This window comes from Pygoscelis adeliae, unplaced genomic scaffold (assembly GCF_000699105.1).
Source record: "Pygoscelis adeliae isolate BGI_AS28 unplaced genomic scaffold, ASM69910v1 Scaffold178, whole genome shotgun sequence".
NCBI classification, from domain to species: domain Eukaryota; kingdom Metazoa; phylum Chordata; class Aves; order Sphenisciformes; family Spheniscidae; genus Pygoscelis; species Pygoscelis adeliae.
The window spans coordinates 3,211,673-3,236,871 of record NW_008825323.1 but is presented as its reverse complement, the minus strand read 5'-3'; the positions used below and the strand labels follow the sequence as shown (position 1 = coordinate 3,236,871).

Genomic DNA, 25,199 nt, shown 5'->3' with positions numbered 1-25,199 from the left:
CACCCCCAGGTCCTTTTCCGCCAGGCAGCTTTCCAGCCACTCTTCCCCAAGCCTGTAGCGCTGCATGGGGTTGTTGTGGCCAAAGTGCAGGACCCGGCACTTGGCCTTGTTGAAGCTCATACAGTTGGCCTGGGCCCATCGATCCAGCCTGTCCAGGTCCCTCTGCAGAGCCTTCCTACCCTCGAGCAGATCAACACTGCCGCCCAACTTGGTGTCGTCTGCAAACTTACTGAGGGTGCACTCGATCCCCTCATCCAGATCATTGATAAAGATATTAAACAGAACTGGCCCCAATACTGAGCCCTGGGGAACACCGCTCGTGACCGGCCGCCAACTGGATTGAACTCCATTCACCACAACTCTCTGGGCCCGGCCGTCCAGCCAGTTTTTGACCCAGCGCAGAGTCCACCTGTCTAAGCCGTGAGCCGCCAGCTTCTCGAGGAGAATGCTGTGGGAGACGGTGTCAAAGGCCTTACTGAAGTCCAGGTAGACCACATCCACAGCCCTTCCCTCATCCACTAGACGGGTTACCCGGTCATAGAAGGAGATCAGGTTGGTCAAGCAGGACCTGCCTCTCATGAACCCGTGCTGGCTGGGCCTGATCCCCTGGTTGTCCTGCACCTGTCTTGTGAGCGCCCTCAAGATGAACCGCCCCATCTACATATAGATGCAATCTGAGGCAGATACAAATGTAAAGAACAAGTATTTACATTCTTTTTCTTGTTTCTAAATCACAAGCTTGTACTACTTCATCTATAAAATATTTTCAAGGAAAGGGGTGGGGAGACAAAGCTGACCTTGAGGCAGCAGGTTGAAATAATGACTATTAATACTGCAAGTATTAATAATGTTTTGCAGTCAGATATAGAGCTGTATATTAAATGTGGCCGATACGCTAGTTGCAACTACGTTTGCTCAGCTGAATATCTCTGCACACTGACAAAGACAAACCAGATACTGCCAACTGGTGTAGGCTTGGTTGACCTTTTGGTAAAACAAGGGTAGTACAAACCAAGAGCTTCTTGAAATAAATGGTTCAATGCTACAAATGAGGGAGAAATGCTCTAATTTACTGAAAGTATCATCTGTTCTAAAATATTCCAATATTAACATCTTAAAAATATTTTCATTTTCAAACACAAAACAATACAAACATATTAATGAAAACACATGCAATATTAAAAAGGAAAAAGAAGCATTTCCATTGAACATGGGAATTGCTACCATGTATGACAAAACATCGTCATGCACAAAAATAGCTTCTGCTATCAAACTCCAGAGGCTAATCTTAAAAAGAAAAGTCTTTTCTACCGCTTTACAACTCTACTGCTAGTTTAAAGCTGTTTTTTCTTAAGTTTAGATGATATTTTTAATTACCAAATGAACGTAAGGGGAAAAATATCAACAAATAAAGAAAGTTTCAGCAACAATATTTTTAGAATGTAAGAGTAAGATCTTACAAAGGTAAGTGATCTCTGTATATTAATCAGTGAAAAAGTAAATGCACAGGAGCCACCTGATTTTTTGGTAGATACAGAAAAGCAGTATTCAGAACATTGTATGGCAACTCTTATTCCTGGATATGAAGTAACAAGTTACCCATATAAATGACATGAATTGCTATTTTATTAACAAATGCAGTTTTGGATTAAGTAAAAACACACTTACGTGAGAGGTTTTTGTTTCCACTGTCATTTAGATAATGGTGTGACTACTGGTCATTGGAACACGAGCCTTCAATTAACAAAAACTGAGAATACTCAGAAACCACTGATTTTGGTTCTATCATTTACTGCTTCAATCTTTAATCAAAATTGAATCTGATTTAGTTTTAACAGTTTGTTTCTTTATGAACTGGCAAACAAAAGCATGATTTTTGTAGGACAAACTATTCAAGTCTCTCCCTCTCGCCCATAAGTAATGTATTTTTAAAATTCCTAAAACTAATGTACTACTACAAAATGTAGTATTTCAAATCATGCTGAAAAGATTATTAATAGAACTGCAGCATTATTCTTCCTTATAAACCCAAGTGTACCGGGTCTGCCTGGGATGGAGTTAATTTTCTTCATCGCAGCCTGTGCTGTGTTTTGAATTTGTGCCTTGAACAGTGTTTGTAACACAGGGATGTTTTACCTACTGCTGAGCAGTGCTTGCACAGTGCCAAAGCCTTTTCTTTTTCCCCACTCTGCCCCCCCAGCAAGTGGGCTGGGGGTGTGCAGGAAGCTGGGAGGGGACACAGCTGAGACAGCTGACCCAAAATGACCCAAGGGATATTCCATGCCATATAAATGTGCTCAGCAATAAAAGCTGGGGAAAGGAGGAGGAAAGGGGGATGTTCAGGGTTATGGCATTTGCCTTGCCAAGTGACCACTACACGTGACAGAGCCCTGCTTTCCTGGAGATGGCTGAACACCTGCCTGCTGATGGGAAGGAGTGAATGAAATCCTTATTTTGCTTTGCTTGTGCGTGCAGCTTTGCTTCACTTACTAAACTGTCTTTATCTCGACCCATGAATTTTCTAGTTTTTGCCCTTCTGATTCTCTCCCTCATCCTGCTGCGGGGTGGGTGAGCTAGCAACTTGGTGGGGACTTATCTGCCAGCAGGGGTCAACCCACTACACCATGCACAGCAAATTAAGTAAGATCCAGTTAAACCTTTCTTCAGAACTCTCTTCCTTGTTCTTATTGTTGAGAATCAAAGCTATCTCACCGAGAAATGCACTGAAGTGGGAAGAGGCTGTTGACTCTGTTAGCATACAAAGGTCACATCAGCACAACTGATGTCTGCCAGCTTAGCAAATGCAATTCCTACATTGCTGTTCCATTTAATGCTTTGCCAACTCAAGTGCTACAGTGACAGAAGTTTCACAGTGTGTTTTAGTACACATAAAAGTTCTTACAGGAAAGCTTTTAAGTCATAGGAAAATTAATTTTAACATTTTTACTTTGAATTACAGAGTTATTTTAGAGTTGTTCTTTGGAGTTCTTTTTCACGTGTGTAAAATGTTTTTAGGGTTATGCAGTACTCCAAAAGTGACTAAAACATACTTCCAAGAAAGCTACTGGAAGTGACAGATAGCCAGAAAGACATTTAATTCTACAAATTTAGACCACACAAATTTATAGCAGGTAACAATACCTGAAACATGGAAGAAAACAAATTAGAAATATGCAAGATGATGCAACTAAAAAACGGAATGAATGCCTTTTTCACTCCATTTGTCAGGCTATGTAAGACAGCTTTTTTTAAAAAAACACTAGTAGTATCAGGGATGAAAAGCATTTCTGATACCATCTGTGACATTGTGAAAAGCCATGCAATAGCTCAATGCTACTCAAAGTGTTATAAGCAATATAATGTTCCTTTGTAGATTCTAAAACTGAATTAACAGCTTTGATTCAAGGAACCTTGACCAGGAGTTTCTGCATCAAACCTATTTAAATAATAAATGTTATTTATATTAAAATTATACTCAATATTGATTTGAAGATCTCAAGTGATGGAAGAACTTCTATGTTCTTTGGCAGTGCATTTTTAACTACAAGGACAGCGTATCAGTTTTATTCCACCAAGTTGTCCCAGCAGATTAACACAGTGATGAGTGAGGGCATCCAATTTCTTGTCACTAATTTTATTCTGGTACTTTTAAGATAAAGTAAATTCTACCTAACACAAGAAAGCAAATGCACTTCCTTCTTCTTTTTTTCTGATGTAGGTTATAATAGGCCTGAAAAGTGAAATACCTTCAGAGTACGTAAGCCAAGGAAACCAGTAATGCAGAATTGCAGCATGGATTTTCTCACTTAGAATACGACACCTGTTTCTGGATTGCTCTTTTTTTACATACACACACGCGTGTGTGCGCACACACACCATCCCCCGCCATAATTGTGCAACAAATCAGCACTAGAAGAGAGGAAACATATATAGGTATCTTCCCTCCACTAGTGCTGATTTGTTGCAATCCCTTAGAATCACAAAAAAGGATAATCTGATTATAAAAAACTAAAAAAATAATAATAATTGCCCACTTTTACTACTTAGAAAAGAATGTGTTAGATATGCCCCCCCCCCCCTTATAGATCCCCCCCCCCCCTCAAATTAAATTATTGATCTGGTTTTATTTACAGATATTTTCACTGGAGAATTGCATGGAAGTTTGGTTTATCACAATTGGCATGTTTGTTTCTTCCCACGAGCTAACATGCTTGTGTAAGCTGGGGAACATGGTCACCCCTTTACACTGTGCTATAAAACACTTAATTTCTGTGCCCATGCAGATAGTATGAATACCCAAAGTCATTCCTTTCATTTAGGTTTCTGAACGGCCTTACGTTTTTCTTGCCAGTGTGTTGCCTCTTAAGCAAACAGCTTTTAAAAAACAAAACTGGTAACAATGACTCACACCCTTAATCTGAAGACAGGAAGGAAAATTTTGCACCCAATATGCTATATTTAATGACATGGAAATGCTGTGGTTTTATTTATGCATTTCTAAAATAATTAAAAAAGAAGGAGAAAAGAAAACACAGTTTTGCCTGCATAGCTGGGGAGGATCTGCTCCTCTGGCTTTCCGAATGACCTTTGCAACTATGTCATGGAATTTTAAATGGAGTCTCTGAATATATGGAAAAATCAGTGTATCAAGTTAGTATAACAAAATTGAGAATGCAGAAAATGATAATGACAAGTTTTGAATGTAAAAATATGGTATTTTGTTTTAGAGTTTGTTTTTGCCAAAAAAATGCAAAGGGAAAGAAAATGCAATATATAAATATGAAGTTAAGGAATAAGGCTGTAAGAAAGAACATACAACACTACAGATATTATGAGGCAACAAGCTGCTTTTTAATGCTAGAATTCGTATCTGCAGCAATATTGTACACTACAGTGCATAAGATCAAAGTGGGAAGACAACAGGCATCTCGGTTTTGTGCCGGAAGTACAATTCTTATATGTGTATATAAAGAAAACAGAATCTAAACAAGAAGTAGGTCTCTATGTTTTATGTTGTGTTTTATTCTTTAAGTTTATTTTTCATATATGTACTACAATCTATCTGACACAAGCGATTGTTCTGCTTATGCAAAGAACGGTTTATGAAAAAGGTATGGCTTACAGTGCTGGAACTTGTCAAAAGAAGGCATAGTAGAAAAAAGAAAATGGTGCCTAGACTTAAACTGCAGATTCAACACCAGGAAACATATGAAAGCAGCCTCATTTTCCAAAGAAACAGAGTGGCCACTGACACCAACTGAATGCAAGCCTGCTTGGTGCTCAGTACCTTTGAAAAGGTTGTTTAAATATAAATATGGGTATAGAAGCCTAATTTTAGGCACTTTTTTAATATCTTGACCAAGGATAAAAGGCAGCACTGTTTCAGAATGTCTTGCTTTGATAGCCCTCAAAAAAGGTAGGAGGTCTGGCTAGGTAAGATGAGTGAAGCTCTCATTATGTTTAATCTTTCTGCTTTCTTAACATAATGAAGAACTACTAGGTATTATATTGAAAGTGCTTTTTTCTCTGGAATACTTGATTTTCTATTGTTGTTCTGTTATTGTATTGAAAAAGTGAATGAAGTACGTATTTATTCTGTGCTTTCACAATAATTTAAAAGAGAACACACAGACAGCAGTAAGTTTGTATTTTATGTGAGAATCTAGAAGTCAAAGATGTTTTACAACGCGTCTAGCTTCTGAAAAGAAAGAGGTAGGTATAGAGGACACTCAGTATCTTTCAGGTCAATGTCCTGCTGGTCAGCAGGTCACAGAACAGCAATTAAGTTGCCTTCAATTCCATTTTTATGAAAAGACCTAGGGAAGATACCAAATGAAACTAAAGGACTTGGGAAGAAAACTAGGGCATTTATTAAAATAAAATAATGCTTATCTGTAGAAAACAGCAAAAAACTATTAGTTTCGTTAGCTTTCTCCTTCCAACATTCCCTGAATACAATCACTGTAAAATAAGATAATCACCTCTTTCGTTACACCTTATTGTTTGACAGGATGTGTTAAGCTGGTGTCCCTAATGACTACAGTAATACCTGCTGGTAAGGGCATGTGAACATCTGAATGTAGCCAACAAGCTACTCATGACTCGTTTCTTCTCTACAGATCAATATGAGAATCTTATGGATCAATTCATTTCCCTTAGTGGAGCAAAAACCAGCATGCTTCACAACAAAAGGCAGCTATAACAAGCAGCTGTGATACTTACATATAATTCCTCACAAAGGAATGAACAAAGGAACGCCTTTAAAAAAAATATGTCGGTCTTCATTATTTTAAAGTATAAAATTCATACTCACATCATTTTTTCTATTCAATTCTCTATGGGAAAGTACGACCCAATCTGCTAGAATATTTATGTGTTTGGTAAAAAGCACTGAGGTTTCGCTTCCCAGCCAAAAGGTCTTCAGAAGAACTGTCTGTGGCATGACTTGCTGATGCTGTGAATTGGACCCTTCAACCAAACTGTAAAAAATACAAAGTGAAAAAACTTACATCTTTATGCCACTTTGATTACTATAGTTACCAGACAGAAACCTTGTCTTCTGTCAAAACACACACAGGTTTGGCAATTTTTAAGTATGGAAAGATCAGACACAATTTCTGATGAATAATAAGTAAAATAATGATGACTATTACAGTCAGACTGAAGGAATTCTAATATTGTGCTAATATTACATAAAGTAAAGGCTGCCTTTACTATATAAAGGCAGAGCAAAACCAAGACTTTTTTTATACTTCATAGACTAAGGAAAGATAATTGTCTCCCTAGCAAAAGATAACAGTTAACTGAATTTAAAAAAAAAAAAAAATCAGTATGTTCAAAATGCTGCTTGTCTACCTTGAAGAATGAATACTGAAGCTTAACAAAGCTAAAAATACAACTTTATGAGCAAAACTAAATGCTTACTGAAACTTGTAATATAGTGAAATAATAGGCTGGGAAAAGTTAGAAGCCTTAAAACATGATTAGAAAAAACCCTATACAAATTACAATAAACAAAGAATTGAGAAATATAAAAGGAAATGCTTAACTGCCATCTCTGTAGAACAGGGACATAAAAAAATCAGGATACAACCTGCTGTAGATACAGAAATGCATGTGAAATTGTGAAAAAGTAATAAGAAAGTATTATACTATAAAACCCACCTTTTTGTCAGAAACTCTACTTCAGCTTTTACTAAATCAAAGAAAAACTTCAATAATGTTTTGTGAACTACCCTCTGTTCATCTTCTCTCCCTGAAACTGGGACTGCATGACAAATGGTTTTGCAATAAAGGCAAGACCTGAAAAATAAACACCAAAAAATCCATTTGTATGACAGAAATCATAGTCTGATCTATCGGCGAAAAAGTCAGCTTTGACTTTTGACAATTTTGACAAGGAAATACCTTGCTCCCCAGCAATGTTCTTAATTTTTAAACTTAACTTTCTGGCTTTTAAAGCTGTATTTCCCCCCCAAAATTAACATGTTTGTGATTGGGGCTTTGTGTTGTTGATGAAGATTTTGTATTACAGTGCAAACTAAATAATTTAACCTTATTTAATTTTTCAGTCTCTACTTGAGGTACCATACAATTACTGAATTTAAGAGAACTTCTTTAAAATGCTTTAGTTACAAGGTAGTCTTGTAATATTTTATAGACATTGTAACATCCTACAAACCTTGGTTCAGATAACAGTTCACACCTACTATTTGACAGGATTACAGTTTGTGATCAAGTCTAATGAATGTCTAACACGATGGAGTTGATTTTGAAGTAAAGGATGAACACATTTTTTTGGCTAGAATTTTGAGTACTGGAACCACCAGCTATACAACTGCTGGGTATTCACATTCTGCCACTAAGTACTGAAAGATAAAAAAAATACTTTACCTAAAAGATAAATTATTTTCCATTCCATGTGACATGTTCCTAATAAAAACTATTAAATGTCCAATTACAGTGATTCAAGTACAGTGATTCAATGACCTTCCAAGACTACAGACATGCTTACAATCATACACATTCATATATCTGTAATCACGGTTGTATCGAAGTTTTTAAATGTTACTTAAGATTTTATGACAGTAATAAGAAGAGGTACAATTTCTCCTCCAAATGAATGGAAGAATTAATTTCTATTGATGTAAATTACAAAAAATGAGTTCTCAAGCTAAAGCATAGACTAACTACCCAAACAGCTCGTATGTACTGAGTCTTGTATTTGTAGATGTATAGGATATAATCAGACTTTCTGAACAAGGAGGTAAAGTTTATGATTAAAATCAAAATACAACATGAAGCTTCATGTTTGGTAAGATAAGACTGGAATTTGCTTTGTAACTGCAGATATATGTGTGTGTACATATATATATACACATCACAACAGCAATAATACATAATTATAATTTGTGGAAAGCTTAAAAAATAAATCATTTTTAAAAAAGGAAGGACAAGAAAATGTGTTCATTTCTTCCTTTCCAAAAAAAATCCTTCTGCCTGTGAGCTAACACATACTGAAACATAAAGTGAAAGGTCCAAATCTCAGTTACAATTCTAGACCTTCACATACAGTTAACTTGTTCTGGTCAAAATGTGGCTTTGATACAATAGAATTCCAACCCACCTTCCCCATCCCTGAGTTTGGATTAACATAACAACTATTGCATCCAACACCTCATTAAACTTTCTTACCTTACAAGCACCTCTATCAAGGACCATGTGCCTTTCTTACAGACAGGACACTGAAGAAGATCCAAATAATACTTTAACATAGACGGGGACTTCCAAGGAGGATCATGTTGGAGAACAAGGTACAAAATGTGATGAAGTTTAGCATAAAATATCGCATCGGTATTTCCCTGTAATAAAATGAGAAAATAATATTGGCTCTATACTGGCCAAAGATGCATAATCACTAAAAGTTTATATATTTTCTTTATTCCTTACAATTCCAAGTGACCACATTTAATCAGTGAAGTAACATGCAACTTAATGCATAACTACAAGCAGCAAAATTCAGAGTTTACAAAAAAAAGGAAGGAAAAAAGGAGAGCTTGCTCTAGTGATATTCCACCTGAATGCATCACCGCTTAGAACAAACCTTCTTCTCAACTGAGCTCTCTATCTGCGGCCTACTAGGTTAAAAAAAAAGTTACACAAGTGCTGTTTCTTAAAGCAACAAAAAAAATTTCTGGGCCAATTCTTCCACAATATTTAGAGCACTACATTCATATGGCTTCTAAACAAATAATAATAATAATAATAAAAAAATCCTTAAGTATCAAATTCTCCCCTTTTTAACACAAACACATTGATGAACACAAAGTGAAGGGTGAATACATCACTAAAACCCACTAAATACAATGTCAGAAGCAAAGATCATAATACTTCCATTTCTTGCTTTAGTATTAATAATACTTTAGTCTTCATCTCTCACCAATAGGACATATTCTAGAAGAGAATGAAGAAGTTGCACGGGAGGTGTAGAGTACTTTTGGCCAGCAGCAAGTTCTGTGATTACATCAGGAAATAAATACTCTTCCACTAATCCTTCAAGTATATACCATGTGCCTCTGGACAGGTCAGTACTTTTAACCTAGGAATGAGATATCTTTGTAAGTGAAAGAACAGCTTAATAAAAAAAAAACTTACAAGAACTAACAGGAAATCTCAAAGTAAAATGTTGATAATATAATAAAACAGTGAGAAGATTATAAATAAAACAAGAATTATTACTTATTGCCTGATCCAATAAGCTGCTGTCATCTAGAAAGGCCTTCACTCTTACTGAACTGGGCTTTCATTGAAAAGATAGTAGGATTCAGAATATGCTTCTCTTCTTAGAAGATCTGAATACATCTACCCTTTTAAAAAACAAATTACAATTCACACACTCAATAACTTGTCTATAATTTATTCTGGAAAGGTATGCAAAGGAGTGTTAATATTTCCAAAAGTGCAGAGTACATCCCACAGTATACGGCTGCAGCAGTAAGATAATTAGTACCACTGAACAGCTAAAAAAAAAAAAGAGAAAAATGTAAAATCATTAAACACGTTTACGAGCACACATTATAAAACCATAAACCATGTAACTGTTGTATCTCCCTAGTTCTCCTATTCCCATATAGCATGTCAGAGAAGCAACTAATGCTACAGATAGCACAGGTATTGATCCCAGTGGATTTCAATGCTCTGAAGACCTTCTTAATGGCACAGGGCTTCCTTCTTATTCTCTGCCGCTCATGACAGCAAAACACTTAACTTTGCAAGCTTTCAGAGGACACAGAAGGATCAAATGGCTTTCATGAAATGCTGTATCTGCCCTGCAACTTCCCTGTTATTGTCTGTACTCTCAGCTTTCCAAACCTTTATTTCCACATAAATCAATCAATCAATCAATGATACGAAAGAGGAGCTGTTGAAGATCTCAGCTACATTGCTATTTACATCTTTCCTCTAGTCCAGGTTCAAGCCAAAGCTAAGATGCACAAACCAGTTGCAACCATATTGCTAACTGAAGCACAGCTTCCCTCTGCCTGATAACTTCTGTTTTGAAATCCAGCTATTTTGTTTGACCACACAGCCTGAGGCTCTGGTAAATTCAAAGAAACCGGGATAGGGAGTCACAACTGAGAGAAGCAGTCAGGAAGATCACTGTTTGGACTGCTGGGAATTAAACAGTTACATAAATTTATTGTTGCTTTAGTCCCTGACAACTTGTAGACTTTATGATCTCTGCCAAAAAAACTGTAAATGCTGAAATCATTAGGAGCTCAGGTCAAACCTGAGAAAACTTCTGAAAGAAATGATAATCTTTGTTAAATCACAGCTAAAGTCTCAGTGAATGAGCTCCACCTTAGCATTAGATATTTAGTTTCTCTGCAAATGTTTCATTTCTCAGATTCCTAATGCATGCTGTTGTTACATTAACAATAAATGAAGTCGCTCATCTAGACAATTTTCTTTTACTCAAGTCTTTGTGCATCTGCTGTTTCCAACTCACATTTATTTCAATTTTCTCGTTCATACATACACTACTAAAATCTTCACATTATTTCTTTTGGAAATAATGGTTGCATTCATACTTTTGTAATGTTAATTATATGCAAACAGCACATCTAAAGAGCAATCATAAACTTTTTAACGGCAGTCAAAGAACAACTTCTCTGTTGCCTGGATTTAAGATGTGTGAAGATGACTCAGTATATTGTGCATGCACAAGCATGTTACTACTGGCCCTCATCTGGCAGTCATACCAGCATCCGTCTTTCTATATTGTGATTGCAACAATCTCTTTAAAATTCTGGTACTAGAAGAAACAGCAACATCAATGCATTATTTGGAAAATACACTGAAACAAAGCTGTTTTGGGAGTGTGAGGCCTTTTGCATTACATTCATGAAAAGGAAGAAGTGGACAACCCGTTTTCAGCGTATTTGTAAGGGGTAAGGAAGGATGATAAAAAACTGACGGGATGAACTTTTTTCAGTATCAGGTGACACCTTCTGTAGGGCCTTAATATTCAATAAGCTGTACAAAGCTGCACTGGCTCGCATTCTGCTGATGAGGAACTAGCAGTTTCTTGTGAAGCACTGCTGGTACAACTATTAAAGCTTTGAGCTGAAACAAATTAAAAAGGAAGGTCCACAGACAGTAAGTTGTGTTTTATATAGCCTAATGTGGAAGAGAAGCTCACAAAAGAGAAATATTTTAGGGAAGATGACAGATAACAGAACACTTAGCTGAGTTAAGCCTTCCTAGAAGATGCAAACAGAGATGACTGAATATAGTACGTAGTTCTAATCTGTTAATTTAGTTCGTAGGTTTTATTTCACTTCACTAGTATTATTGGAAATGTTTATTGGAGCTGTTTTTAAAAGCCCTAAATATACTGCCTATAAAAGTCCCATATCAGATGCAAAGGCTAGCAATGGATATTCCACAAAGCAATAAGACAGTGACAGGTCATGCATAAGAAAAGTATTAGAATTAGGTTTAAAATTTCCAAACAAAAAATTGTATTAACAGTACAGAATAACAATTTCAGCTTACATGTGTTAAGAAAGCTAAAGTTTTCTTCCCATAAACTCAATAAACTAAACGTTAAATTTCAATGCAAATCTGTTCAGTAACAGAAATGCACACAGCATTTTGCCCATTAATGGTAGTGTTGGACAATGACAAAGGCATTTTACTGCTCATGTTTTAAAAATATTTTTCTCCTTTTCCTTATTGTCTCAATAGAAAGAAATAAAATAAAAAGAGATTTCTGTGAAGCCTGAGAGCTCACTTTGTCAGACTGGGACCTCACTTATATATGAAGTAACTATTTATGTAGTATGGCTCATGAAGATACCAAATCTTCAGCTACCGAGAAATACAGGAAGCTGATAGATATTCTTTAAGTGTTTCCTATTTTAACTTTCAAATAACACAAGTTACCATATAAAGTACAGTAGCTCATACCTACTATGTATAATGTTTTTAAGTACTAAGAGGTAACGTTTCGACATTATTTAAAGAGTTATTCTTAGTGTTATAGATAGAAAAGGGAAAATTTTGAAAGTATTTATTTACTTAAGATATAACAAAGACTTGATAAAACCTGTTGCTGACCTGTACCTGATTTATGGCATATATTTGGCTTAATGGGAAGAAAAATGAGAAATTAACTAAATAGTACAAAAAAAGAAATTAAGTCAAAGTAATTATGAAAACAGGACTGGAGAACATAATGTATTCTACTTGCAATCTGTGCTTCAGTACACTGTGAAACCCAGGCTTATGCTGTAAGAACAACTACTCTTTCTTTCTACAGTGAGACAACCTTTAGCTAAAGTCTGTCCCTACTGGCAAAAACATGTGAACACTGCAAGAAGTTGTGTATACGTTCTCTTTATTGCTACTGCATAAATACAGTGCTTGAATGATTTAAGATGCTTGAAATCACATAAGGGCATCTTTGCTTCTTTTCTTCTAACATTAACCGGTAAAGTTCTCTTAACCAGCAGGATTAAAGAACTCCTTTGTAATAAAGGGGGCAGTACTTAAAGTGTTGTAAGAACCAACAAAATTCAACAGTATTCCAATGATGCTCTTGAACTCTTCAATAATTTTATTAGAATTTTTGATAACGTAAATATTTTAAAATGTTTCTTCAATAGCTAATTTCACAATGAAAGTATGTTTGCCTAACTTCATAATAAAACTCCATATATGCAACATGGCCGTCTTTGTGAGAATTCTTACCTCTGGATTGCATTTATTCAGCTGGTCTTTTTGAGCAAACCTGTGCTTAACAGCCTGTAAAACAGGATAAAGTCAGCCTGCACACTGGATACCAATAAACATATTCAACAAATACTGTATAAACCCCCCCCAAATGGCAAATTTTTCTAAATGCAGTTCAAGCAAAACATTCAACATAGCAATGTATTTATATTTATCTTTTTAATATTTGGACAGCAAAATTATGAAATAGAGGATTAGTGACCTAAAAGGAAAATAATATGGGCAACTTTTCTCCGGATTTTTCCTTTTATTCTCTGCTTCTTGTTTCTGTGATTGCTATATAAGGACAGTTTTACTAGATTTGGTCCACTTAACTGCATTAAAAAATATTAAGTGTTTTCAGTTTTTCTATGGCAAAGTGCAAACTTTGGATTCCTATTGCAAGTTACCCATAATGTGAAGATATGGCAGTAGGTGCAAAAATGTGTTACTATTGTTGCTATATTTAGTTATGGCCTAGCGTTACAATCTTACTCATACATGTTACCAAAAAAGTCTTTTAGGATAGATTGTCTTTAGGATTATGATTACTCCATCTGCACATAACTACATAATAGTTTGAGGGACAGATAATCTGATAAGAAGTGCACTTGTTACGTGTAGTATACATGAAAAGTCAAAGACACCTTTATTTTTTAAAGATCTGGAGGGTATAGTCTTGATAAAATGTCACTGATAAAATATGTAGCATTTGAAGGGATATAGATTTAAGCAGCATGAGTCTTCTATTTGTTAATCTTGAGTTTAAACATTGTGTACACTGACAACTTTAAAATTCTAATTCTTCTGCTACTAAGAACTTATACTAATATAGAGGACCTGATTTTGCAGTTACAGTGCTTCATGTAAGCAAGCTCCTACAAAAATACTTACACACCATCGTCTGCATCACTGTAACTTACAGAAATAATATATCCTAACTCGAAGTAATTAATTGTTTTTTCTATAAATGATGTTTTTATTTACTAATGTAGCAAGTTTATCAGGATTAGATATGTGATGACATTAAAACAAAGGAGTGCATTTAGCTCTATTTTTTACTTGTAATAAAAACATTGATAAGAATCAACAAAATACTTGCTTTAGGATATGGCTAGTTTTAAAAATGTTAGTGTAATTCAGCTAGATTACAGGGAAGTCATAGAAAGACTAATCCAATGACATCTTGTGGAACAATATTAGCTACTACTTATCTCATATATTACACCAAGATTTCAAGTAGTCCAGCATGTCTTCCACACATCCATGCCTACCAATTACCACTACTAAATTATATTCTAGCTAATGGTATATGTAGTAAATATGGGATTATTAAACACTGCAGGTTAAAAGGCATTATTACTATTTCAAGAGATGTTAAAATATCTACTTTATTAGCTCAGTACTATAATGAAAGATAAATTTAATAATATACATTTTACATTTTCTGCTAAGAAAGCATTAAGTGATTGTTACTTACCACAGCAAAATACATATGTTTTATAACAGCATTTTTCATTTCAGCAAGCTGCATGTTAGACATGATTTGGTCGGTTTCTTGCGCAGCCAGGAAATGGTTCATTTGGATATCTTCAGTATTTTGTATTTCATTCTGTGCAGAGCAAAAAAATACCACTTTTTTTTTTAGTTTCAAAGCTAACGCTCTAAAACAGCTTTTACGTGCTAAGTCTTCCTATATATTCCATTCTAAACCCTAGTGTGCATACCCATGCTTATGTAATTGTTCAAGGGTCTACATTATGTGCCAGATAAACAGCTGGTGGCTTGGAAACAAACCACTGATGTTGCAGGAAGCTATAGCGTAGGAATTATCAGTGTAAGCTTCCCCATAATTATTTTCCTAACTGACTTGAACTCTGACCCAATCCCTGTGGCTGAAAACAAGAACTGTGTTTCCATAATGCATTCTCTCTTTGGACTTTTCAAAAACTAAAACCAAAGCCCACACCTTTTCAATTAGTCAAAAATGTAGTATGGATTTTTTAAGACATTTTTTCATCAATTTGGTTATGACCATGCATTCATTTTACAAAGGCCACTACAATGAAATCTTTCCAGTTCTTGCCTATAAGCCTGAACTAAACTAGTAATCTAAAATTTAAAAGGTGTCTGGTTTTTTTTTTTAGTAATCTATTCTCTAAGTCCACCTATCATTTCCAGCTGTTTCTTCAGCACAGGGAATGAGGAAGTATTTCTCATTCTTCTCAAGTTCAACTTGTCAAGTTTCCAACTCATTCTGAAAAGACTCTCAGCAAAGCCACAAGATAATTTTTGTTAGTAAAAAGTAACTAAAAAAAAATTTTAAAAGTTATTTCAGGATATAAGAACAATACATTTCAGTAAGAGTTTCAATATATGCTTTTCCTCAAAGATACACAGACTAAGAATAAAACACCATCTTTGTTTTAGGCAAATACACATATAACTACAAAACCAGCCTCCTCCTGCAGTGCGATGAGTTAAGAATGTAGATACAAGTGAAGTGTCCCCCTTGGTCACAGTATTGATGGCCAGTTTTTTTTGGGAGCAGGTGTGGAAGGCTTGGAGTAGCTTGCCTTCTAATTCAAACACCTAAATCTGATGGGGGAATCAAGTGTGGGAAATATGGGAAATAACAGTAGGCAAAAAAACACACTAGTGCATGCAATGATAAGATGCAAGCCATGAACAATTTATACTTTTAAGTTTTCAAGATAAAGTTTCGAACACTGCACGTTTCATCCTGTTTTCAGATTTTCCCTTAAATGTATAATTCAAACCAAAAGTATTTGGCATGTGCGTAACTATATTTCTAAACAAATACTGAGTTTGTTGCGCATTACAGAAGAGTTAAGTTTTTTTGGTGACTTGAAAAGAGCTCTAAATAGCTTTTGATGAGCTAGGGATAACCGAACTCTGATGCATTACCTAGTCTTCACTTCTTGTGGCACTTTCTGCATATTATTTTCAACATGCTTATAAAAATACTTATATTCAAACAATTTATGGTACCATCTTGGCAAAATTTTATGAATTCCAGCATGCATCCAACAAAGCATTTCAAGTCTCTGTTTAAATTCGAGACTAGCTCCCCAAAATCATGCATGTGTTTTAATATCTTGAACCAATAAATTTGACACCCTGTAGGATCAAATCATTAATGATAATCCCACAGAGTATTTTAACACTCGAGTTACGAGGTTGAGATTATAAGAACAGATACTGAAATATAAAGATGAAGCAATGACTTGGTTCAAAAAAAATCACAGCAAGAATAGTCTGAACATCAGTGCAGTTCCACTGAAAAAAAGAATATAATACGGTTTTACTGAATTCAGCATCTGGACATATATGTGGGTATTTAGAGGAGGAAGGGGGGTATTTCTTTTTGCTAGAAGTAGCAGTCAAATAGCAGGACTACAAATTTACAAAGTTGGAATGTTCTAATGAATTATGTGCCAAGTACTTCTGGAAGGGAGAGAAAAGAGCATGTCCATAACGTTCTTTGATAAAGCCTATCACATTTGAACAAGTGTTGTGATTTGATTGCCTATGTTTTATTCTTTTCCTTTTAAGAGACTAAGAGTCTTGGCAGTTTTCTGAGTTCTTTAGATGCCTTTAAGTAGAAAGCTAATGTTTTCTTGCCCTCTGAAGTGAGTTACTTCAATGAAATCTAAGAGAAAAAGATACATGCAAGTTAATGGACTGGTTAAGATGGAAACCTGTTATCACACCTGGGAGGAATTCAGGGTGCACAGCAAGAAACACTTTATTTTCATAGAGATCAATAAAAGGTGAGGTAGCCATAAAAACTTGACACTCATTCTTCTATTAAATGTAAATGTCTATCTTAGCTGAAAGGTGTAATAAAGAACAGTTTCCCTGAACAAGTTTCATTAAGAGGGTAAGTACTAGACTGAGATCCCGTGTGGATGTGTGTTTTATTCAGGGTGTAAACATTAAGACCTTTCAACCCTCTTCTCACCCTTTTGTAACAGCTTTAGTGCTCATTAAAACAGGAAGAGCAAAGTATATGCTTTGACCTGAATAATCCAATGATTTTCAAATGAAGTAGGTTATTCCTAGTAACACAGTTTTAGCTTCTACTTGCTTGCAAAGCTAGTATTTTCAATTAGCGGTTGACTAAAATCATCCTATAGTCAGAGGAACAAGGAACAGACTAAAGGAATCTTCTGAGGCCTTTGAGTAATTCCAGGTCAAAATGCTAAGAAGTTCTGAATAGCGCATCCGGTAAGCAAACAACTATGAATCATGAGGCATCTCTCTCTCTCTCTCTCTCAAAGGAAATAGTAAAAGAAAAATTCTAGTTCTAGTGAATTCCGCACATACAGGAAAATTCACTGAACAGTGACACATCCCCTCATAGTTTAGATGGAAAGATGAAAGAGAAACAAGCTGCTTTTCTTGCTCTGACTTATCTTTTGCATCACTGTAAATTTAACTCCTGATCCAATTTTGGAGCTGAATGGTAAACCTAACACTCTGAACCATTTGATACTGTGCTGGATGCCTCATCTGGCTTAGCCATTCCAACAAAAAACGCTGCCTCTCTGGAATGATGACTTTTAGCATGGCTTCTCTCTTCAAATAAGGTCCATCCAGGTCCTCATGTCTTGGTGGATCTGATGATGTACTGTCTCATGTTCTAGTTTAGATAACAGAAGAAAGCTATTACAGGGACTTCGGAGAATCCCCTTCCACCAACCAAGAAATACAGAGCTTACATTCTCAAGAATTTAACATTTTTGACTAGTAAAAGAGAAAGAAGTTTTGTCATGAATGGTGACAGGTTTTCTAACATGGAGAGAGACAAAGCTGAATCTAGGCTTTGTGCACGTGAGCATCATAGGATTTGATTTGTAAGGACTCATTAACATTTTCTGAAACGCAGACAACTACGTCCCTTCTGACTCCACAGATGAGAGTTCTGCAAATGGAGACGCATTACAGTATATAAACTGTTGGTATATGAGACATTCTTAACAAGTCTTCTTGCCATGCTAAGCTCTTCTCACAAGGTTGCTGGTTGCTTATAGAATCCTTTAGTTTAAATTCTTTTGTCTACAAGTATGGAATGATCTTTCTACAGCAATGGAGTTAAAGGTATGCTCAGATAGCAGTTCATACAACTATTTTAGGAAATTATAATTCTTGCAGCATCGAGCTCAGTGCATTGATTGAAAAGGGAATCTAAGTGACTAGCTTACATTAGATTCCCAGCACAGAAATACTGTGAGTGAATTTCCTCTGCCTAGTATACAGTCTCCTTATGAAATTCACATTGCAATCACCAGTTCTTCCCAGCCATGAAGGACGGATAGAGAACTGATTTTGAGTTAAGAATCTGAATTTTAACAAAATAATGTACAGACTATTTTACCATAATCTATCTATAACATTATGAAAAAAAGGTAGAATATTTGAGGTCAGCTGACAAAAGAAGTTATTGAAGCATGAAGATACCATTACAATACAGCTTCATAGTGTGTGCCAAACCCAGTAAAAATACATATATTCACATACATACACAGACAGATACATACATACACACATTTGAAATCCTTACCAAATAAAGAGAATATAAATGAAAAATTGGTATTTTGTGAATAACTGTTTAGTTGATGGTCACCTACACTGGAACTTCCTCCTGAACTCTAACTAATTTTTCCAGTAATAGTAGCACAAAGCAGGAGCCAAGGAAGAACATGAAGAGGAAGAAGAAATAATGTATGCTTCCTTGATGTTATTTCTTCTGGTCTGAAACAAAACACTGCTTTTGGAAAGACAATTTTTCTACTACAGAATCAGAGAATGGTTGAAGTTGGAAGGGCTCTCTGGAGGACATCTGGTACAACACCCCGGCCCAAGGAGGGCCACCTAAAGCCAGTTGCCCAGTACCATGCCTGGACAGCTTTCGAGTATCTTCAAGGATGGAGACTCCACAGCCTCTTTGGGCAACCTGTTCCAGTGCTCCATCACACTCACAGTAAAAAAAAAGTGTTTCCTGACTTTCAGACAGAACCTCCTGTGCTTCAGTTTGTGCCCATTGCCTCTTGTCCTGTCACAGGGCACCACTGAAAACAGCCTGGCTCTGTCTTCTTTGCACTCTCCCTTCAGGTATTTATATACATTCATGAGCCTTGCCTTCTCTTCTCTTGGATAAACAGTCCCAGAATCAGAAAGTTGTATCACCTTTAATCAAATTACAAAACATTCAGGCTGATCATATCCCCCTCTATTATTAATGCCGCATTATTTACAGTAATCAGTAAACCTGACAAAAATTGCTAACAATGAAAAACTAATTCTAGATATGTTTTTTAATTTACTTACCTCAAAAAGGTAATCTCCTAGATATTGCAAAGGGTAGTATCGAGCTTCAGAGAGACATCTTTTGTTTTGCATCAGAAACATTTTATTATTGATGAATATATGAGTTATATTGCGCTCTGCATTTTGAGATGAACATATGGTTGCCTTTCCAGCTTGAAGAACTCTAAATAAACATATTTGGAAAGATGTATTTACTGCATTATATTAATACTGCCTAAAGCTACCTTACCATTCACAAACCACAAGCATGCAGGTGCAAGAGAATAAGGGTTCTAGATGTCTGACACTGCCCAACCTTCATTAGGAGGATAAAAGGGTGCTTAACAGCCTTCAGAAAAGGGAAGAACCCACTTAACAAGACATCCTTCTCTTCACAGTTTAACACTATTTATTAAATCAATGTACACCTCCGACATATCTGATAGAAAGCTTTATCTGTGCATTTTTTCAAAGATCAAATTTGGTGACAGCAGCTATAATTTATTGCGTTATGTCCCCCACAATGATGACGGTCTTTCAGTTAAGTTTTACAATAAGTGGTTTACCAAAAATGGAACACTGCTTTTCTGAACCATAACATGATCTTTTCATAATACAAATACACTTTTTGACTTAATTTTGGAGTCATTTACAGCATTTGGTGCTGTCCAATATCATACAGAGAAAACAGATTCGTTTGTCTTTGGGACACCATTACGTGTAAGAGTTTCCCCAGGGGCAATTTCCAGAGTTGTACTGCTGCAACTATTCCTATCTTTTAGAAAAGACACCTGGTGTAAGAAATAAGGTCTCCTGACATGCTGGATATATGTTTTATTTTTCATCATACAGCTATGTAAAAAGAAAATGATGCTGGTCTAACACACTTACGCATCCAACAGCTAGGCACTAAAGGCAGGAAAAGCATAGAAGGGGGGGAAAAAAGGCACAATGTTGTAAATATTAGAGAAAAATCAATCTTTCCCCAAAGCTACAGTGGCCTTTATGACTGAAGACAGTATTTGCTGGAGACAAAAAATATCTTTGATTCAGTGTTTTCTGACTAACTAAAAGGATCCCCACGTTGGTGTATTGGAAAGAGTCTGGAAAAAGAGGTTCCTTCCACAAAACTGCCTGTTCACCTGTCTTGCTGATGTAGTTCCTGTTAAAGGTTATTTCATTGCGAACAGAGGGTTGTGCAAGACAGCATTTTGATAGTGTTATCATGAAGATCTGCATAAACATTTTTTACGGAAAAAGAAACAGCATTTTTCACAAGTGTAGCAGGATGACTGCATCTTTCTGCAAGACAGCACATAGAAAACTCTTCTGCTCAGCCAAGAAAATAGCATACTTAGAATGTCTTCAGTTGGCAAAATCAGAAGATGGTAACTTCAGCTACACCTCACTTTGTCTTTAGGAACTGCAGGCAGACAGGCATTCCGTGACGCAGCATGCAGCCCTGTACCATCATCAACCAAACCGCACTTGCCTTCTTGCCTGTGCCTCTGTGCCACCTCTAGACCTGAGAAGTACTCCTAACTAACTGGGATTTCCACAGAGAAGGACAGTAGGACAGTATCTGCTCCTGCAATGAACATAAAGCTCTAAAACAGTGTCCAGGGGATGTTTGCTTTTACTGTACCAGAAGCAAACATTACTTAATATGCTCTGTTTGAGATTCAATGCAGTATTTAAATCACGGAATCCAAATGTGTAGGAAGAGTATGGGGAAAAAAAAAAAATGTAGTCCCAGAATTGCACTTCAGTTGTTTTCCTTTTCTCTGCCTTTTCTTTATACTTTTGTCCTTCCCCTTCTGAACTATCTGTATTTACATATCAGAAACATCTGTTACAGTACAATTAGGTCTTCAGAACTACAAGAAGCTGTTGCATAGATGTGACACAAAACCCGGTCAGGTCAGTCACAGTGTGGCCCCAATCCATAAGACACAGTTCACAGCTGGCTCAGGTCACTCACCCAAGTGAAATAATATTATCCTGTTCCAGCTACCATTTGAGTGTAACATCCAAACAAAAGAAATGATTACTCATAAAAAACTTAAGCCTATGTATCTTGCCTCATGAAGGAAGTTTCTGTAAGTAAACTGTAAGCAGTTTACTTAAGCTGCAAACATATGAGAATGCGTGTTATTTTTGACACTATACTAAAAGAAAGCAAGGAAAACAGTGAAGTTAAAAATTTAAAGTAATTTTATTGTAAAAAAGTATGGAAGTATATGAATGAAAACAATTAGTTTGAAGAGCTGATGGTTGTTATGGACCAAATTAACTGGGATGGAAGAATAAAAATGTGTTCAACCATACAGTAAGTGTTCCATCATTCATTATTTAAGCTTTAAGACATATCCTCCTACCTTCTAATAGACGCCATTCGTTTATCACCTTCCTTAACAGGAAGGACAACTTTCCATCTGTGGAAGGCCCCTGGAGCACTAGAGTGTGTCAGTTCTTCGCGCCATCTTTTAGGTGCAGATTGCATTTGAGGTGAATAATGGGTGTCTTTTTCATATCCCCATTCGTACGTTGTTTCATCAAGCCATCTGCCACTTTCAGCACTATTAATTATGTACTCCTTAGTTAGTATCCACTTCCCTAAAAAGCAAATGAACTGTCAACCACAAAAGATTTTTTGTGCAGACAAATGGCAATCAACTGAAGATCTAATATAAAATTAACTTCAACCTTTCTCGTGCAAATAAAAACTGGAATTATAAGTACCATTTAAAAAACTTCCTACTACAAGTGTTCTCCTATTCACACTTTAAAATCAGAAGTCTCATAAGGCCACTGGAAATGATCGTTTTGCTTTAACAATGAAGTATCTTTTTACCCTTCCTAGATAAAATACTTGTCTATCTACCTCCTCAAAAACCTACAAACGGAATTTTTCAGCTTCCTAGATTTTGTTCTTATGACTTCCACAGAATCTTGCTTAACCCCTTATTTTTAATATCATTTGACACTTTTAAAAATGTACTAAAGTGTAGTAAATTGAAGAAATATTTTACCACCAATGATTAAAAAGAGGAATGAAGGTTCTAGCATGTAAGCTGTTTCTTTTACATCTTCTTAATATTACTTGCACTGCAAGTGTAGTGAATAACAGTATTAGGGGGATACGGTTTTAGACTTTTGTCTTTCCCCTTTCTTCTTTTCACATCTTTTTCTCTCATCCCTTGGCTCCACCTCCTCCGCCTCTCCTCTTTCATCTTCCGCATGTATGCTTTTGATACCGTATGTAATGATCTTCCCCTTTTTCTCTGTCTCTCTCTTCTTACAGGTTCAGGTCAAGAGCCGTGGTTAGTACCCTGCTCCTGTATTGAAACACTACCTACAGAAGATACTGTAAGAGAAATTGACTTGAATTGTGTGAACCTAATTGGTTTCACAGAACAGCAGGGTTGACTGGCAAAATGTCTCAGTGCAGGAGCACAGATGGTACTTCTACATAACCTAGCATAGGTACCAGTAGACTTAGGACTGGAAAAGCTATGCTGTGCCCAACCTGTATGCTAAAATCACTTTCATTTCAAAGTTTGCAACTCAAAACTTCTGTCAGCTAGGAAGTCAATGAAGACTGGCATCCTTGTTAGTATTTCTGTTCACCTCTAGGGAGTTTTAAATGGGTTTAAACATGATCTTTTACACTTACTTGGCAAAAAATGCAGTAGGAATGAACACACTCTCTCTGCCATCAAGGACAAGAGCAATGATGATGCAAAAATAGCACCTCTTCCAGGATTAAAAAGTACTGAATGGTATTGGGGAAGATTTGCAAGTATAGAAACGTGACAGAGTTTTGCACTGCCATGTGGACACTACATATATCGTTTCCTCTCAGTTCAAGAAAACATCTCCAGATGTTTTAAATCTCGAAAAGTAAGAAAACATTAACTCAGAGGGTTATAATAGTTAAAATGAAGTGCTATGCCACAAATCTATCTGCATTTTAATACTGTTTCCCTCATTGAAACTCTTGGTCTATTTCCTTTTTGATTAGAGTGCAATCAGAACTTTACATTAGTACAAGGAATCATCCATATATATATATGCACCTCCCCCCCCCAAATTCTACCAGTGATAGATGATTGAAAGTACCTGTTAATATGGTATGTAAGTACAAATATGAAATCAATAAATTTACTTATATCTTTAAACCCAAATCTACATTATTTCTGTCTGTTATCTCCTAAATTTAAGATTATACATCCTAAGAATTGCTTTAACACTTTGGTATAATACGATATAGGGAAAATAAAGATCACGTTTAACCAGTTAACAGATCAGTACTGCGAAATCTCATAACTCCACAAGATTTTCTAAACTCTACATAAAATCCTTCCATAATCTCTCTATAAAGAAATCTTAAAATACAGAATTCTCATTCTAAAAGTATTTCAGTTGCTTATGTATGGGATTTCAGCATTAGGCCTTAGGTAAAAGAAAAGCAAGAGGAAAGATCAGAGGCTTGTGTCAGAACAGCAAAAGCCTGGAATTTCCTCTCACTGCATAAACAGGAACTTACAGACAGTGACCTTTACCAGTGAATGTTGTGTGTGAATTTGGCATCAAAAATCCATGCTGACTACAGGTATCCATACTCAATCTGCTCCCTTTTCAAGCGATCCCATTTTTAAGCACCCGTATCATTTGGATATGACTTCACGATCTAACTAATACACAACAAAGCTTTCTGTCTGGGAACAGATGCAGATCAAATAAAGGAAGACGGCAGGAATGTAATTTAGGAAAAAACCCAAAATAAAAAGAAGTAAGTCAGAACTTGAACATAATACCACGTTAAAAATCAAAGTTAATGGAACAAGAAGAATGAGGGTTAGCAAGACAGTTCACTCATGAAATGAAAACAGGTAACTAGAAACCTTTTAAGGGTCCTTTCAAGCCCTATGTTATGATCCTATGAACATTTACAGCAAATCTTTTACTCACCTGCAGCACAGGCAGCTAAGAACTTTTCACTCTTGCACAGCTTTTTTGCTATAAGATGTGTACAATTTCTGTATTTCTAATAAAACAAAAACAGAACAACATGCTTGCATCACTTGAAAAAGTTTAACTTTCTTGGCTATTTATACACAACTCTAAACTACCGCACAGCCCTGTATTTTAAGGCTCGCATTTTTGCTTTCTAATCTAACCATCAGGTGCTTTAGTGAACAATACCTTATTATCTAAAAAAACACAGTCCAGTTTGAACAGCCATTTGAGTAGTGCCTTTTTCTCTTGTTTTTTAAATCCAGTTAATTGGATTATCCGTTTCTGGCTGCCACTTGCCATCTGTTAAAAGGAAAACAAACGAAAAGGGAACATTAACACACAAAATACACACCACAAAACGTCGCTTGCATGATCTTACTAGTACTTCCTACTTCTTTTCCGAGAAAAAGGGAAAACACACCGCGAGGAATCAACACTACGCGACGGCGGTACACCACGTTTGAAGCTGTCACTGCCAGCCCCAGTCAGGACACCTGAAAGGCGGTAACGGGGCAGGCCAGACCCCCCCACACTGCGACCCACAAGAGGCCGAGCCCCCCCCCCCGGTG

General features: G+C 36.1%; 1 protein-coding gene across 1 annotated transcript in view; it reads right to left on the bottom strand.

Moving 5' to 3' along the window:
* Positions 1-24,930, bottom strand: part of ANKRD32 (ankyrin repeat domain 32) — a 39,652-nt gene extending 14,722 nt beyond the window's left edge. The window contains exons 1-10 of the mRNA XM_009330308.1: positions 24,817-24,930; positions 24,583-24,658; positions 21,987-22,224; positions 19,630-19,792; positions 14,756-14,887; positions 13,255-13,308; positions 9,440-9,598; positions 8,695-8,861; positions 7,165-7,302; positions 6,314-6,479 (exon numbers count right to left, since the gene is read on the bottom strand). Coding sequence (XP_009328583.1) covers positions 6,314-6,479; positions 7,165-7,302; positions 8,695-8,861; positions 9,440-9,598; positions 13,255-13,308; positions 14,756-14,887; positions 19,630-19,792; positions 21,987-22,224; positions 24,583-24,658; positions 24,817-24,930 — 1,407 coding nt within the window. The remainder of the gene's footprint in view (positions 1-6,313; positions 6,480-7,164; positions 7,303-8,694; positions 8,862-9,439; positions 9,599-13,254; positions 13,309-14,755; positions 14,888-19,629; positions 19,793-21,986; positions 22,225-24,582; positions 24,659-24,816) is intronic.
* Positions 24,931-25,199: the final 269 nt, after the last annotated feature.